Source organism: Terrapene carolina, unplaced genomic scaffold (assembly GCF_002925995.2).
Source record: "Terrapene carolina triunguis isolate 2854851 unplaced genomic scaffold, T_m_triunguis-2.0 Scaffold69, whole genome shotgun sequence".
NCBI classification, from domain to species: Eukaryota; Metazoa; Chordata; order Testudines; family Emydidae; genus Terrapene; species Terrapene triunguis.
Genome location: NW_020664420.1, coordinates 28,475,473 through 28,489,079, shown reverse-complemented (window position 1 = coordinate 28,489,079; position 13,607 = coordinate 28,475,473). Strand labels below are relative to the sequence as shown.

Here is a 13,607-nt window from a genome sequence, read left to right as displayed (position 1 = left end):
ATAAAAAAAGATTTTAAAACTAGGCCACTGAAATAACTTGCATATTGTACAGATGAAACTGACATAGCAGTAAACGCAAAGACTGGTGTTTTTCTTTCTCAAAGCTTGAAAGTCAACCATGGCTGTCACAGTATACTTGCAACCTAATAAAGGTCAAACAAACTAATTGGGTTTTATAAACAATACTTGTGATGCTATGCACTGAGACAATATTCTGTAAATCCAGTTTATTTTCCATGTAGATCCAGTCAGTATAATCAATTTTTCTGCATGTGAATAATTTATCAAAATGTTTATTTTCCCACAAAAATCTTTGTTAACATCCACTCTGAGAATCCTGAACCTTGCAGCACCCAAATAAAGCTCTTGATTTTAAGTCAGTTCTATAAATCTGGAACTGTAGCAATAGTCTTTTTGCTGTAACAATAATTGAACTATTAATGGCTAAAGAGCAATTATGTTTGGAAAAAGTGGAACAGTACAACAGCTCAATTCAGGAAAACAAAGTTTTAGTGCACTTTGCTCGTTTTAGCCAACATGCTACATTGCCCATTTTGTTTTTTTTTTGCGTACAAAGTAGACTTGAGGGTTTCCATTGTAAGAAAGAAATGACTCAGCAAGCAAAACACTGTCAAGCTGCCCCTTTTTGTTAAAGACCTGGACATTTTAAGACAGAAGCTTTGCAAAACATTATACAATTTCTGTTTTTATTATTAAATGAGAAAATCTCATTTGTTACATTGTCACATTGCTAGTCAGAGAAATGCTGCAGTGATGAAGAAAGTCGACGCTGGATCAACCAAAGTCCTCATTCTACAACATTGATTTACAAAGTAATTATAGTAATGTTCACAGCCCAACACAACATTCCTTGTTTTCTTCATAGAGAAGTCCCAAAATTCTTCCTCTAATGGGGTATTTTTCTACATAAATTATAGTTTGGGGGTGGGGGGCTTGAACAATTCACCCCCAAACCTGCATGAGATCACACAAGCTTCTAAAGCTGTTAGAGAATTCTTCACACATCATCATCATCTGATGTGTCACTGCTGCTTGTCTCTGTATCCTCATTCTCAATAGAGGGTTTGAAAGTGCTGTTTTTCCAGGGGCTAAATTTAAAGTCACAGATGAGGCCATTTTTTAGAATGCCATTTTTTCGAAGGCCATTTTTTCGTAACTGAAATGTAAAAACAAACATTTAGTGGGCTGAAAATTGACAGCAGTAATGACTTGCACTAAAACAATATTGCTTTTTTGTACAACAACAACTATGCCACTCATAGGACAGTTCATACGTATAATGTGACAAGACTCCACAAAGAAATAGATTTTTTCCATGTTAATTAGGATCATATACTAAAAATGAGGAAAAAAAACTGTCACAACATCAGAACAGTTTCTTCACCCCTCTTCCTTGGAAATCACTGGACAAAGGTTTCCAGAAGCCAAAGAAAACACAGATTTTAGAAAATTATGCAACTGCAAAAGAGCATGCATGTAAGCTCCCCCCCCCAAGTCAGATTGAGATGAAGGAATTGGAGAGTCTATGGACTCTGTGCAGCTCCATCATTGGTAGCAATGAAAGGAAATTAAACAGTTCCATTGCAAGTCCTAGATGTAAGCTTATCTTCTATAAGCAGACATTTGATGCAGCATGAATTTTCAAGGCTCACTCCCCTAGCCTTTTGAAGGCAGGAGGCGAGGATTTTTAGAGTCCTGCAAATCTGCAGATACCTGCTGATCATTTTTGGGGGATTAGATGCGGATACAAATTTTGTATCTGCACAAGGCTCTAAGGATTTTAAATAAACTATTAGATTCGGGGGCGGGGGAGAGAAGAGAAGGAAGGGGGATGTTAAGTGCCAAAACCCTCTAAGAGATACAAGGTGGGTGAGGTAATATCTTTTATTGGACCAATTTCTGTTGGAGAGAGAGAGACAAAGCTTGTCTCTCACCAACAAACGTTTGTGCATAAAAGATATTATCTCATCCACCTTATCTCTCTAATATCCTGGGGCCAATATGGGACAACACTAGTGCATTAAACCCTGTAAAGCCATCCAGATTTCTGAATTTTCCTTCATATTGCAGAACACAATATATTTATAATATGTACCTGTTGCAGAGTCATCTCAAGCTACCCAGTTCACTCAATGTCACAATCCAGTTTTGACAATCCCTCAATTGTGTTTTTTGGAACACAAAGTGTAAACAACTAAAAAATTTAAAGCTTAGTAGTTTTTAGTAAGTATCACCTGTTCACTAATGACTTGGAATTCCCTCATCTCATCCTCTGTTAGTGGAGCACAGGTTTCATCATTTTCACTGTCTTCCTGCCAACCCATCTCCTTTAACAACCTTAAAAAAAAAAAAAAAAAAAAAAAGACAATATTGTGACATTTATATCAAACATTCAAAATTCTGCTTTTAGAACACTGCTCTCAAATTTTGAAGACACGTATCTATTTAAGCAATCACCAATTCCCAGTTGCAAAAAATACACACTTCATTATGTTTTTGACTCAGTGGGAGTTTGTTGCTTTTATTTTATTTCACCTATGCACACAGGTTGAAACATGAGCTTGTCCTTCAGAGTTATTCTGATTCTTCAGTAAATGCCTATATTTGTAACTTTGATTAATTTCCAAACATGTCTAAATGCTAAAGGTGAAGCTTTCAACCGATTTCAAAAATGTGTCCACAATACCTGGCACTTGAACATACTAACTGTGTAGTTAGGCACGTCACTACCAGATTTACACATGCAGAGATAAACTGCTACTAGGAGGCCCATTGAAGAGATACCCATAAAAATTTACTTTAAACAAAGACAGACCACCACCAACTCTCATACGATCCTGAGTGAGGAGGCAGGGACATATTGTTTACATAACAGACAGCATCCTTGTTTCTGACCACTCAGAATAAATCATATGATCTATTTTCTAGGGCTGACAAGAGTGCTCTATCAGTCTAAAAATGAACTGAGGGTTTATTTAGCTCCCAGTTTCTCTCCAGAAGTATGGCAATAAGGAAAAACAAACAGACTAGAAGCAAAAGACCAAGAGAGATGGAAGCTGAACCACAGGCAGAAAGTTAGAATGCTGGTGTACAGTTTGTCTTAAGACAGACAATGTGTTAGCAATAAGGACCTGAAGTTCATTAAACTATTGCCATTAGCAAGGAGATTTAAGATATCTGGGACAACTGTCGATGGGCTCAAAATAGTGGATGCACTAATCTGTTAAAACCAAAATTCAGATTCCATGCTTGAGCTAGTAACATTACCAGATGGTGAAACATACAGCTTTATAATAGGATAACCGAAGAGTAGTTTTCCAGTTCTGGAAAACGTTATAGATCTACAAGGACTAATGAACTCACATTGGGTCTGCTTGTATCACTCAGAGGCTTTACCCTGCCCCAACTCTTAATACTTTATGGAACCACTGTGTTAGAGAAGGTGGCATACAGGAATTGTTACTTGAAGAAGGGAAACAATGAGAAGGATTACCCCCACCCCCCATTTGATACATAGTGACAAACATGTTCTGTTCACTTTACTTCGAGAACCACATAAGAGTCCTCCCACAAGTCAAACACCATCAAAAGAAATTCTAGAAGAGTCCATTCACAGGGCACCAGTACAAGGAATCAGGACTGTCAGCTCAGTTTACCACACCAATAGCATATGCACAGAACATTTTCACTACAATCTAATCCCAGAAAGTCACCTTAATCTGGAAAGCTGTAGAATACTTAGATGAACACTGTTCAACATGTGTCACTGCCTTACCAGAAAGAATGCAGGCAAGGCTAACTAAGATTCCTTCTACTTGAGAATGTTTCTGTGGAAATCAGTCTAACGAGCACTCCAAAAGCCCAAAATGTGGTCTTTTAAAATTGACAGTGTATAAGAGAACCAGTACAGGCAAATGAAACCTAGTCCATAGGGCTCTGTCCAAACATTAAAAAGTCAAACAATTAGGTTTTTAGAAGTACAACCCACGAGAAGTTATATTTTAAACCAATTAACTATGAACTCAATATCAGAGCATTAGTTTTATCCATATATTTAAATTACTTAAGTTTATATCAGTCATGATATAAACTCTCCAGCTGCCCAGCTCTGTCTGAAGGCAGCACCGCTGCCAGCAGCAGCACAGAGTTAAGGGTAACAGTACTGCAACCCACCCCCTACAATAACCTTGCAACCTCCCTCCTCCCACACACAACTTGTTTTTGGGTCAGGATCTCTACAATTACAACACTGTGAAATTTCAGATTTAAATAGATGAAATCATGAAATTTATTATTTTTAAAATCTTATGACAATGACATTGATAGGGACATGAATTCTGGAAAAGATGCTCAACAGCCACCACAGGCATTGATATAAAGTACATACCTATGCTCTGCCTCAAGTGAACTTGAAAGGACATCTGTCTGAGGGAAAGTTGACGACCGAATGATCTGTTGAGAAATCACTGAAGCATTTCCATTCTCTTGAGGAATTTCATTTTCAAAGTTTCTGTTTATGTCCCTCTCATGATGAGAATTGTTGCTGTTATGCAAATTAAATGAGTCATCCTGTTAAAAAAGTGCATTAAATATACATTATATATAATTCAAAGGAGACATTATCCACGAAGTAATACTCTGACAAACTGCCATTTTTCTGGGATTGTGTACCATTTAAAATTAGCTTTAAATGGAGAAATTCACCATCAATTCACAAAATATCTTTATTCATACTTCTAAATATTTAAAGTTAGAGGTACTGGATTGCCCGCAGCAGTGGAAAAGTGAAGTTAGTTACCTTATTGTAACTACACTTCTTTGAGATGTCTGGTGCCTGTCTGGATTCTACTATAGGTAGGTATGCAATCCACGAACCTGAGACTGAAGATTTCTTGCAATCAGGGTCTGTTGGTTGATGCCTGTGACTCAGCTAGCCTCGTGCTCCACATGGTGTGGATTGACTGCATATCCAGTTCCTTCTCTACCAAGAATCTCGTCATGTTCCAACACAGAGGGGAAAGGATGGGGACAGGGTAGTGGACAGGGACCACACCTCTTGAAGAACTCATTACAATAAGGTAAGTAACTTCCTTTTCTTCAAGTGCTGGTCCCTACGTGTATTCCATTGTGGGTAACTGACAAACAGTACTCAGAGGAGGAGAGTGTGAGAATGCTAGTATAGCTGCATGTAGAACTGCTGTGCTAAATGATGCATAATGTCTCGTGAATGTGTGGATGAAACTACACAGCTGCCCTGCAAATATCAAGCAGGAACATCTCTTGAAGTGATGCTACTGAGGCTGCCTGTTGCCTTGTACAGCAGTGGTCCCCAAACTTTTTCAGTTGCATCCCCCTTACCCGGTCCACATCTGTACCATCAGAGTAGGTGTCGATGGTAGTTCCTTATGGGGCTCTGATGGTATTGCTGGTAAACAAGTCTCCAACCTGATTGTATTTGACAGTACCAGCAGTTCCCAGTACTTTGAGCCCCAGTGTTTCGTTTTAATTGGTGCTACAGTTGGTGCAGAGGCTGGTACCGAAGGACCCTGGCCCCTATATACCTTCTGATCTGCCCATAAGGCTTGGGGGGAAGAGGTCGTAGATTCTTGTGGCTTGGGCACACTTGTCCACAACTTGGAAAGGGCTGGGGATGGATCTCTCCTCCTAGAACAGGGCGGAGAAACTTTTTGGCCTGAGGGCTGCATCGAGTTTCCAAAATTGTATGGAGGGCCAGTTAGCAGAGGCTGTGCCTCCCCAAACAGCCAGGCGTGGCCCGGCCCCCTATCCGACCTCTCCTGCTTCTCGCCCCCCAATGGCCCCCCGGGGACTCCTGCCCCATCCAACCCCCCCGTACCCTGACAACCCCCAGAACCACTGCCCTGACTGCCCCCTGCCAGCCCATCCAACGCTTCCTCTCATTCCTGATTGCCCCTCCTCAACCACTGCCCCATCCAACCACCCCTTCTCCCTGACTGCTCCCGGGATCCCTGCCCCTGACTGCCCCCCGCCACCCCATCCAACCCCTCCTCTCATTCCTGACTGCCCAGGACCCCTGCCCCATCCAACGACCCTTTTTCCCTGACTGCCCCCCGCCACCCCCATCCAACCCCTCCTCTCATTCCTGACTGCCTCCCCGGGGATCCCTGCCCCATCCAACCACCCCTTCTCCCTGTCCCCTGACCACCCCCGGACCTCCTGCCCCCCGCCGCCCCATCCAACCCCGCCCCCTTCCTGACTGCCCCCTGGGAACCCCTGCCGCCATTCAACACCCGTTTCCTGCCCTCTGACTGCCCCGACGCCTATCCACACCTCCGCCCCCTGACCACCACTCTGAACCCCCCTGCCCTCTATCCAACCCCCCCCCCCCCCTTGCCCCCTTACCGCACTGCCTGGAGCACCGGTGGCTGGCGGCACTACAGGCGCGCCGCCCAGAGCAACAGGACAGGCAGCCACGCCACCATGCAGCACAGAGCACCGGGTCAGGCCCCGGCTCCGCAGCTGTGCTGCCCCAGGCGTTTGCAGCCCTGCCGCCCAGAGCACTGCGCCGGCAGTGGAGCAAGCTGAGGCCACGAGGGAGAGGGAACAGCAGGGGAAGGGCTGGGGGCTAGCCTCCCGGGACAGGAAGTGGCCCGTGGGCCATAGTTTTACCCACCTCTATCCTAGAAGGTGTATGGGGGCGGGGGGAAGAATCTGCTTTTAAGTTTGAGAGAATGCTCTTTATTCTCATGACAGGGCCCACACAAAGGTCTTTTCCTCTGATCTTTTCTGCTCTGGAGTCAGACAGTAGTAGGCAGCATGCTCCTTGATGACTGGCCAAAGAACAATTGGTCTCCCCTGCACAAGTCTGACTGGGGCCTCATTGCATGCACCACAATGTGCTTCTGAAGCTGGAGTTCTCATGCCTGCCACATTCAGCTGGGAAAAGAACAGCTGATACTGCACTCAGTAGAGATAGGAGATTCTCCAAGGCAGAGGCAGTGCTGGTGGTTGTCGCTGACCTAAAGTGAGCCAGAGCAGGAGATGCAGTTTTTGAAGCCTGGTATTCTGGACATAATTTAAGTCACATGCCGGGAGACAGAGAAGGTTCCCTGGGGTGGGGATTCTAACTAAGTAACTAGGAAACTATCAGAAAACTAAAAAAAACAAATATAACTAAATATTTATAGAAAGACGATAAAGGATGAGCTCCGGACAATAGACTCTGGTCATGTGGCAGTAAGAAGGAACTAGAGAGATAGTCCGTCCCACCCAGGCCCCTTATGCCTTCTGTGTGGAACACAAGGAGAGCAGGGGTGCAGGCACAGCCCAACAGATACCGTTTGCAAGAATTTTCCGTTTTAGGCACATGGAGCTTATGTATACCCACAGTGGAATACAAATATGGATCAGCACTCAAAGTAGTACCTACAGTTCAGCCACAGATCAGGTACCACAGGAGGCAACAACAATGCAAGCTCCCCTTTCTCTCCACTCTGCCAGTGTGTCTCAAACCTGCCCTGGATGAATCATTTCTATAGGTAAGGGAGGGTAGCTCAGAACCCATGTTTATTCAGTCTTCAATCTCTGTTGAAGCTACCAACAAAACTGCTTATGCTTGAGATATGGCCAAATATCAGTTGGGAACTATTTGAAATAACAGCATCCCAAATTTAACCCTTTTTATGGGACAGATCATTATACTGGGGCTTAAACACCAAACCAAGACTCCACCTACCAAAGCTGTCTGTCACAAGAGTGGAAAAGCCCGATCTAATTACTCTGTTTTTGAAGTACTGTATAAATTTACAGTGCTGTGATTTTTTTAATTAAAAAGCAAACATCACAACAGGGCAGCTTTTTATTTCCTCTTTTGTCTCCCTTTCTCTCTTTCCTTCACCAACAATCCCCAAATCAGTCTCTCAGAGGAGATCTGCAGCAATCAATAGGCATGTCTGGCCTCATCCACCTCAAATCTCAGTTGCCAAACCCACTCCCACTTCTATCCTGAAGAATTCTCCACTTCCTAACCAACATATTGGTACCCAAGAGCTCAGGCACAAAGCAGATCCCCAGCCTTAGAAATGGCATTGCTTCCTTTTGCCTGAACCATAGTCCAGAAGAAGTCTCTTTCCTGCTGCTTATCAGGAGAGTATGCAGGCCACATTCTTCCCCACCTGTCTCTGCTATTCAGTAACTTCTAAGCCACTTCTCTGAGCCCACTACCACCAGTCCCTTTTGCAACCAATTTATCAGACTCCTTAATCAATGCGAATTTTCACTCCATTACATGAAAAAATCTGATTTTACAACAGCAACTCATGCTCTCTCCATAGACAGCTCCACTGGAGTAACTTCATGTATTTGCCATTCTAGAAAACCAATCACCCTATTATGCACAGCTGCCTCCAAGTATCCAGGTAACTACTGAGTGGTGGACATTAGTATGAGAATTTAATCTTCAAGTATTTAAAGAAAGAACTTAAACATGTTTCCCCTTTCCCATTTTGAAGAACTGATAAATCCTCAAAGTATTGTTATAACAATAGTTTGCCTCATAACTAAGATTACATGCATGTTAACCAAATATTCTATGATGAACTGTATCAGTAGCAGAGATCTCCAGAAGGGGCATTTCCAGGTCAGCTCCAGACACTATAAGGTTTCTGATGTGGCATCCATGCAAAATGCAGGCACCATTTCATTTTTGGAATTTCAAAGGGGCTCTTTCGACATATGCACTGCTCTCAGGTATGTTCTGTATAAAATATATTCTCTTCCATTCTGTTAGAAACTGACCATCAGAACATCCAAAATATAATGAGGAAAAAAAGAGATGTGTGTTGATAAGTGGAAACGGCCCACCATTTTAATGGTTTCTGTCCATTAGAGGAGAGACGGGGATTGACAGACTAATATAGTTCTGAGGCATTATTCTATAGGTAGGTCATCAGATCTGTGAGCCCCAAACTGGACAATGTGATAGGTTCCTTTATGAGTACCTAAGATAAAAATAATGCTCATGTGGCTTTACCAAGGATAGGGGATCAATTGGAACCTCTTCTGACTATCCAGATACCTGAGTGACAGAGGAAAAAAGTTTAGAAAGAACTCTGTAGAGGCCTGGAACCTGAATCTTTTAGGGGCCGCCACTTGTTTGCATTAGTAAGCCTGACAACTGAGCAGAAAACTGAACAATGCTGCAGAATCTGCCACACCATAAATTTTCAATAAAAGGTGTTTCTTTTCTCAACTACAGCCCTATGTTGTCTTGGTCAACCACTGAGATCCACTGATTACACTTGATTCCTAGCTTCAAGTCCTGTGTCTTCTTTCTTCTGTACATACCATTTACTAAACACCAAGCTACCACCATTTACCACCAGACTATTAGTAAATTCTCACAATTTAGATTAGGTTCAGTTTAGACCAGGAAATGAGGGAACTACTAAATCAATATACTTGCAATTTCTCACCAGTGGCAGAAAATTTATGTCCAAAATGAGGACATATACCACAATGCTCCACAACAGAAAGTCTCAAATCCTCCTACAATGACAATAGAATGTTATTGCAGGAGCTAGATAGATTCATGGAAGATAGGTCCATCAATGGCTATTAGCCAGGATGGGCAGGAATGGTGTCCCTAGCCTGTTTGCCAGAAGCTGGGATTGGGTGACGGGGCATGGATCACTTGATTATAACCTGTCTGTTTCATTCTCTTTGGGGCACCAGGCATTGGCCACGGTCAGAGGACAGGATACTGGTATTGATGGACCTTTGGTCTGACCCAGTATGGCTGTTCTTATGTTCTTTCCTAATATTAAATAGGCCTGGGATCCTGACCTCAATATTGTTTTACACTTTATATTTCTAGAAATTCTGTCACGGCAAGTTATTTTTTGCAGTCGTAAGTGTTCGGGGAAAGTGAAAGTCTTGTTACAACAAAATAAAACAATGTATGTGTGGTTTGAGATGTATTACAACTATATCTGCAACAGTTGGTGAACCGAACTACCTTCTCTTCCCCAACATGATTCTCATCTTCATGTTCCTCTTCAACTCTATCCTGTTTCAATGCCTTTAAGAATTCACTCTTCTTATCAGTGCGCATTCTTGTCAATTTTGTTAATCGAGGCTGATTAAGTTTGTCAACAGGGGATGAAGAATTTGACCGATTACACTAATGCAGGGGGTAAAAAAATAAGAACACTGAAAAATTGGCAAGTTAAAGACAAATTTACTGGATACGACACAAGACAAAAGTTCCTTTTACTGAGCAAGAATTAAAAATTTAGACCTACTATAGTTTCACCTGCATCCAGATTCCAGAACTGACTTAGTATGCTTACATAATAAAGAGGGGAGTTTATTAAAATTCCCCTCTACCCATGGGTAGTGGATGTATTCTGTGCGCACCCACTGATAAGTCAGATTTGGAAGGTATTCGAGTATTGCCTCAAAGGTGGTACTTCTGGAATTGTATCACACCATCAGCAATTTTTATGTTCAACGTTCTCAGACTTGACTTATCTTCTAAACTATCCACCTCTCCCCTTCCAAACCCACAAAACAGGTCGGCAGGTATTGCCAATGCTTCAGGTACATAACACTAGTAAAGTTTAAATATTAAATATTTAATTTCAGATTAAATCTTTTACTGGCCTAACTTCTGCTTGCGAGAGAGACAAGCTTTCAAGCTTAAACAGAGCTCTTCTTCAGGTCTGAAGACAGTCCGGACAAATCTGACGAAGAATTGTGTAAACTCAAAAGCTTGTCTCTCACCACCAGAAGTTGGTCCAATAAAAAAAAAAAAAAAAAAAAAAAAAAGATTACCTCACCCACCTTGCCTCTAATACCCTGGGACCAAAATGGCTACAACACTGCATAGAATAGTCTTCACTTACAGTATATAGCAGGTTACTCAGATTAATACCTCAAAATTTTAAAGGGATCTGATGCAAAAAAAAAAAAACAAAAACAAAAAAACACTATACCTCTTTCACTGAATTCTGTGATACACTAAAAGCCTTGGCAGTTGATTTGAAAGCATTAAAGTTGCCAATACCATATGAAGACTCATGAGGGAATGGAGTCCCAAGTTTATTCTCTTTTGTTTGGCTTTTCCACTGTGCAGGCTAAACGAAAAATGAAACCAATCATTAACTAACATCTGCTTATTCAGAAAAAGCAACATGAACACCACACACGGTCATTCTATAAGACAATACAAAAACTATTTTCTTGTTGAAAACAGTTTACATTAGATTTATGAATTATTTGGCGCTTCTTATATCAATACCTTGTTCTGTTATCTAAACAGACAAAATTAAATTCAAAAGCTGTGTGCAATATTTTGTAGTATATCTAGCACTGCAATATTAAAGAAATCATTTTCAATAACTCAAAATATTTTTCACCCTCAAATAACTTATTCCATTACATACAAAGCATGTAAATTCCTGAAGTGAGGTAAGAATGAATCTAACACGGAGGCATGGCTTCATTTAAAAAAAAAAAAAAAAAAACCCAAAAAAGACAAAAATGGCACTGGTGTTCTATGTTTATTTTCAATTACTTCAGTAATAGGCTCAATTTTTTAATGATTTTATTCAACTGCCAGCCCCGCAAATTCAGGTTGAGCTCAGAGTCAAGCTGCATTATTTCAGTCAAACATTACCAAGAGTACTGCAGACCAAGTTACGCCCCAAGTAATACCTGTGCAGACCCTTTATCTTCACTCTTAACTCATTCAAGGCAATGCACATTAGAAGGAATAATCTGACCTACTCATCACACTGGTGGATTCTAAATTTAACCAGAACCACTGGGGGGTGAGGGAGAGGGTGTGGAATAGAGGTTGTCCTTATGGACAAACTTCATTAAAGCCTCTACTGCATGCATGGGGGGCAAAGGAAAATGTTAGTATGTATTAAAGGATTGGATAGAAAAATACTGAAAATATATTCACATTACACAAATCAATTGTGTCCCTTCAACTTTCACCTGGAATACACTGTTCAGTTCTTATCATCCTACCTCAAAAAGATGTAGCAGAAATAGGAAGGGTCTAAATACAGTTCAGAAAAATGTTCAGTTATTTTTTAAGTATAACCGTACTTGAACATGGTAATGCTACATGAAGCAGTAGTACTCCCAGATATGAGACAAGTGTATCAAAAATTAGCTCATGCATAGGTCGTCTGTGAAACGTATTTCCAATAGAGTTCAAACTTACCTTTGCAGGTGGAGTAGCAGGTTTAGGGACTAATCCTTTATAAACACTTGTACCAGTTCCATTCTTGACTGGCTGTGAATGAAGACCTCCTACTACAGGGAATCCAGATATTTGTAAATCTTTTGTACTACCCTTTTTAATGACCAGCATTCTTGGAGATCTAGATTTTGGATTCAGAGGATATTCTATATAGAAACAAAAGCAACATAAAATAAATCAGAGAATGAGCCTTCTCCCTAATGTTTCAGGATACAAAATGCTGGGTGGCAGTGTGGTCCAGGGAAAAGAGGCCAGGGAATCAGAAACTGAGGAGTTCAATCTCAGATCTGTCAATAACTCATGTGGTGTGGGGCAAGTAAAGTAACTGTTCTGACTCTCAGCTGCCATACCTACAATACCCTACTTACCTCACATTTGTTGTGAGAATTAAAACTTGTGAATTGTTATTTACATACACAATTATTAATGCTCTTGAGAAACAGTGCTAAATGTTTACAAACATTTTCTTCCCTCGGGTACATTACTTTGCTAATTCAAAACCAGAGACAGTGTTTGATTTTGGTAATTTTACATCTGAATGTTTAGGTGACAGTTATATAGCTGCTGAGAGAAGATGTTTTTCCTGCTTATTTTTTCAAACAACTGACCAGGGCTAATTAGCATTGCACTTGCTCCTGAACGATGGCTCATAGCCTAGACTAGAGGAACAACTCTCCCACATGAACAGAAGAAATATGGCACCCTTGAGCTTTAGAGCAATAAGTGTCTCTCACTCATTTCCTGTTTCAAGTTTATTATTTCACCTCAACATGCCTCAGTTGTGGAAAGTACAATAAAATGCACTATTTGCATTTACTATCCGCTTTAGGGGTGAGACACATTTTATTTGAAAGACAGCACTTACGGTCATTAATCACGTTTGCTTAGAGACATGGCATTTCTTTATAAAATGCAACTCAAATAAATTTACATAACTAAGAAATGATCACACTAATTAAGTCTTTCACACTGAGGTATTCTACTAGAACTCTTTCATTAAAAGATATTGGATAGACTATTTTCAACTCTAAACGTTACTACTCCATTTCTATTAGAGAAGCTAATTTAGGGCTCATCTATTGTTAGCACAGAATAAGCAAGGGTATGAATGTAAAGCCCAATAGCTATTCCACACTGGCTCCCTGATGATGCTAAATTGCAAACAGGCGCTCTTAGTGCAGATTAAGTGTCCACATGAAAAGTTAGAGTAGCATCAGCAAAACCAGTTTATATGTAATACACTAGCAAAGGCTACTTAAAAGTAAAATCATTATGCTGTTCCTTTTATTGTTGGTAAGTGTTAGCAAATTAAGTATACTATTTGTTATACGAT

The 13,607-nt window shown here is 40.9% G+C and overlaps 1 protein-coding gene across 2 annotated transcripts in view; it reads right to left on the bottom strand.

Annotated features, from left to right (window-relative positions):
• Nucleotides 1–212: 212 nt before the first annotated feature.
• GPBP1 (GC-rich promoter binding protein 1) overlaps nucleotides 213–13,607 on the bottom strand; it is a 58,530-nt gene continuing 45,135 nt past the window's right edge. For both annotated transcript variants that reach the window (XM_026649101.1, XM_026649102.1), the window contains exons 8-13: nucleotides 12,236–12,420; nucleotides 10,995–11,135; nucleotides 10,016–10,180; nucleotides 4,409–4,590; nucleotides 2,256–2,358; nucleotides 213–1,177 (exon numbers count right to left, since the gene is read on the bottom strand). In XM_026649101.1, coding sequence (XP_026504886.1) covers nucleotides 1,019–1,177; nucleotides 2,256–2,358; nucleotides 4,409–4,590; nucleotides 10,016–10,180; nucleotides 10,995–11,135; nucleotides 12,236–12,420 — 935 coding nt within the window. In that variant the 3' untranslated portion in view covers nucleotides 213–1,018. The remainder of the gene's footprint in view (nucleotides 1,178–2,255; nucleotides 2,359–4,408; nucleotides 4,591–10,015; nucleotides 10,181–10,994; nucleotides 11,136–12,235; nucleotides 12,421–13,607) is intronic.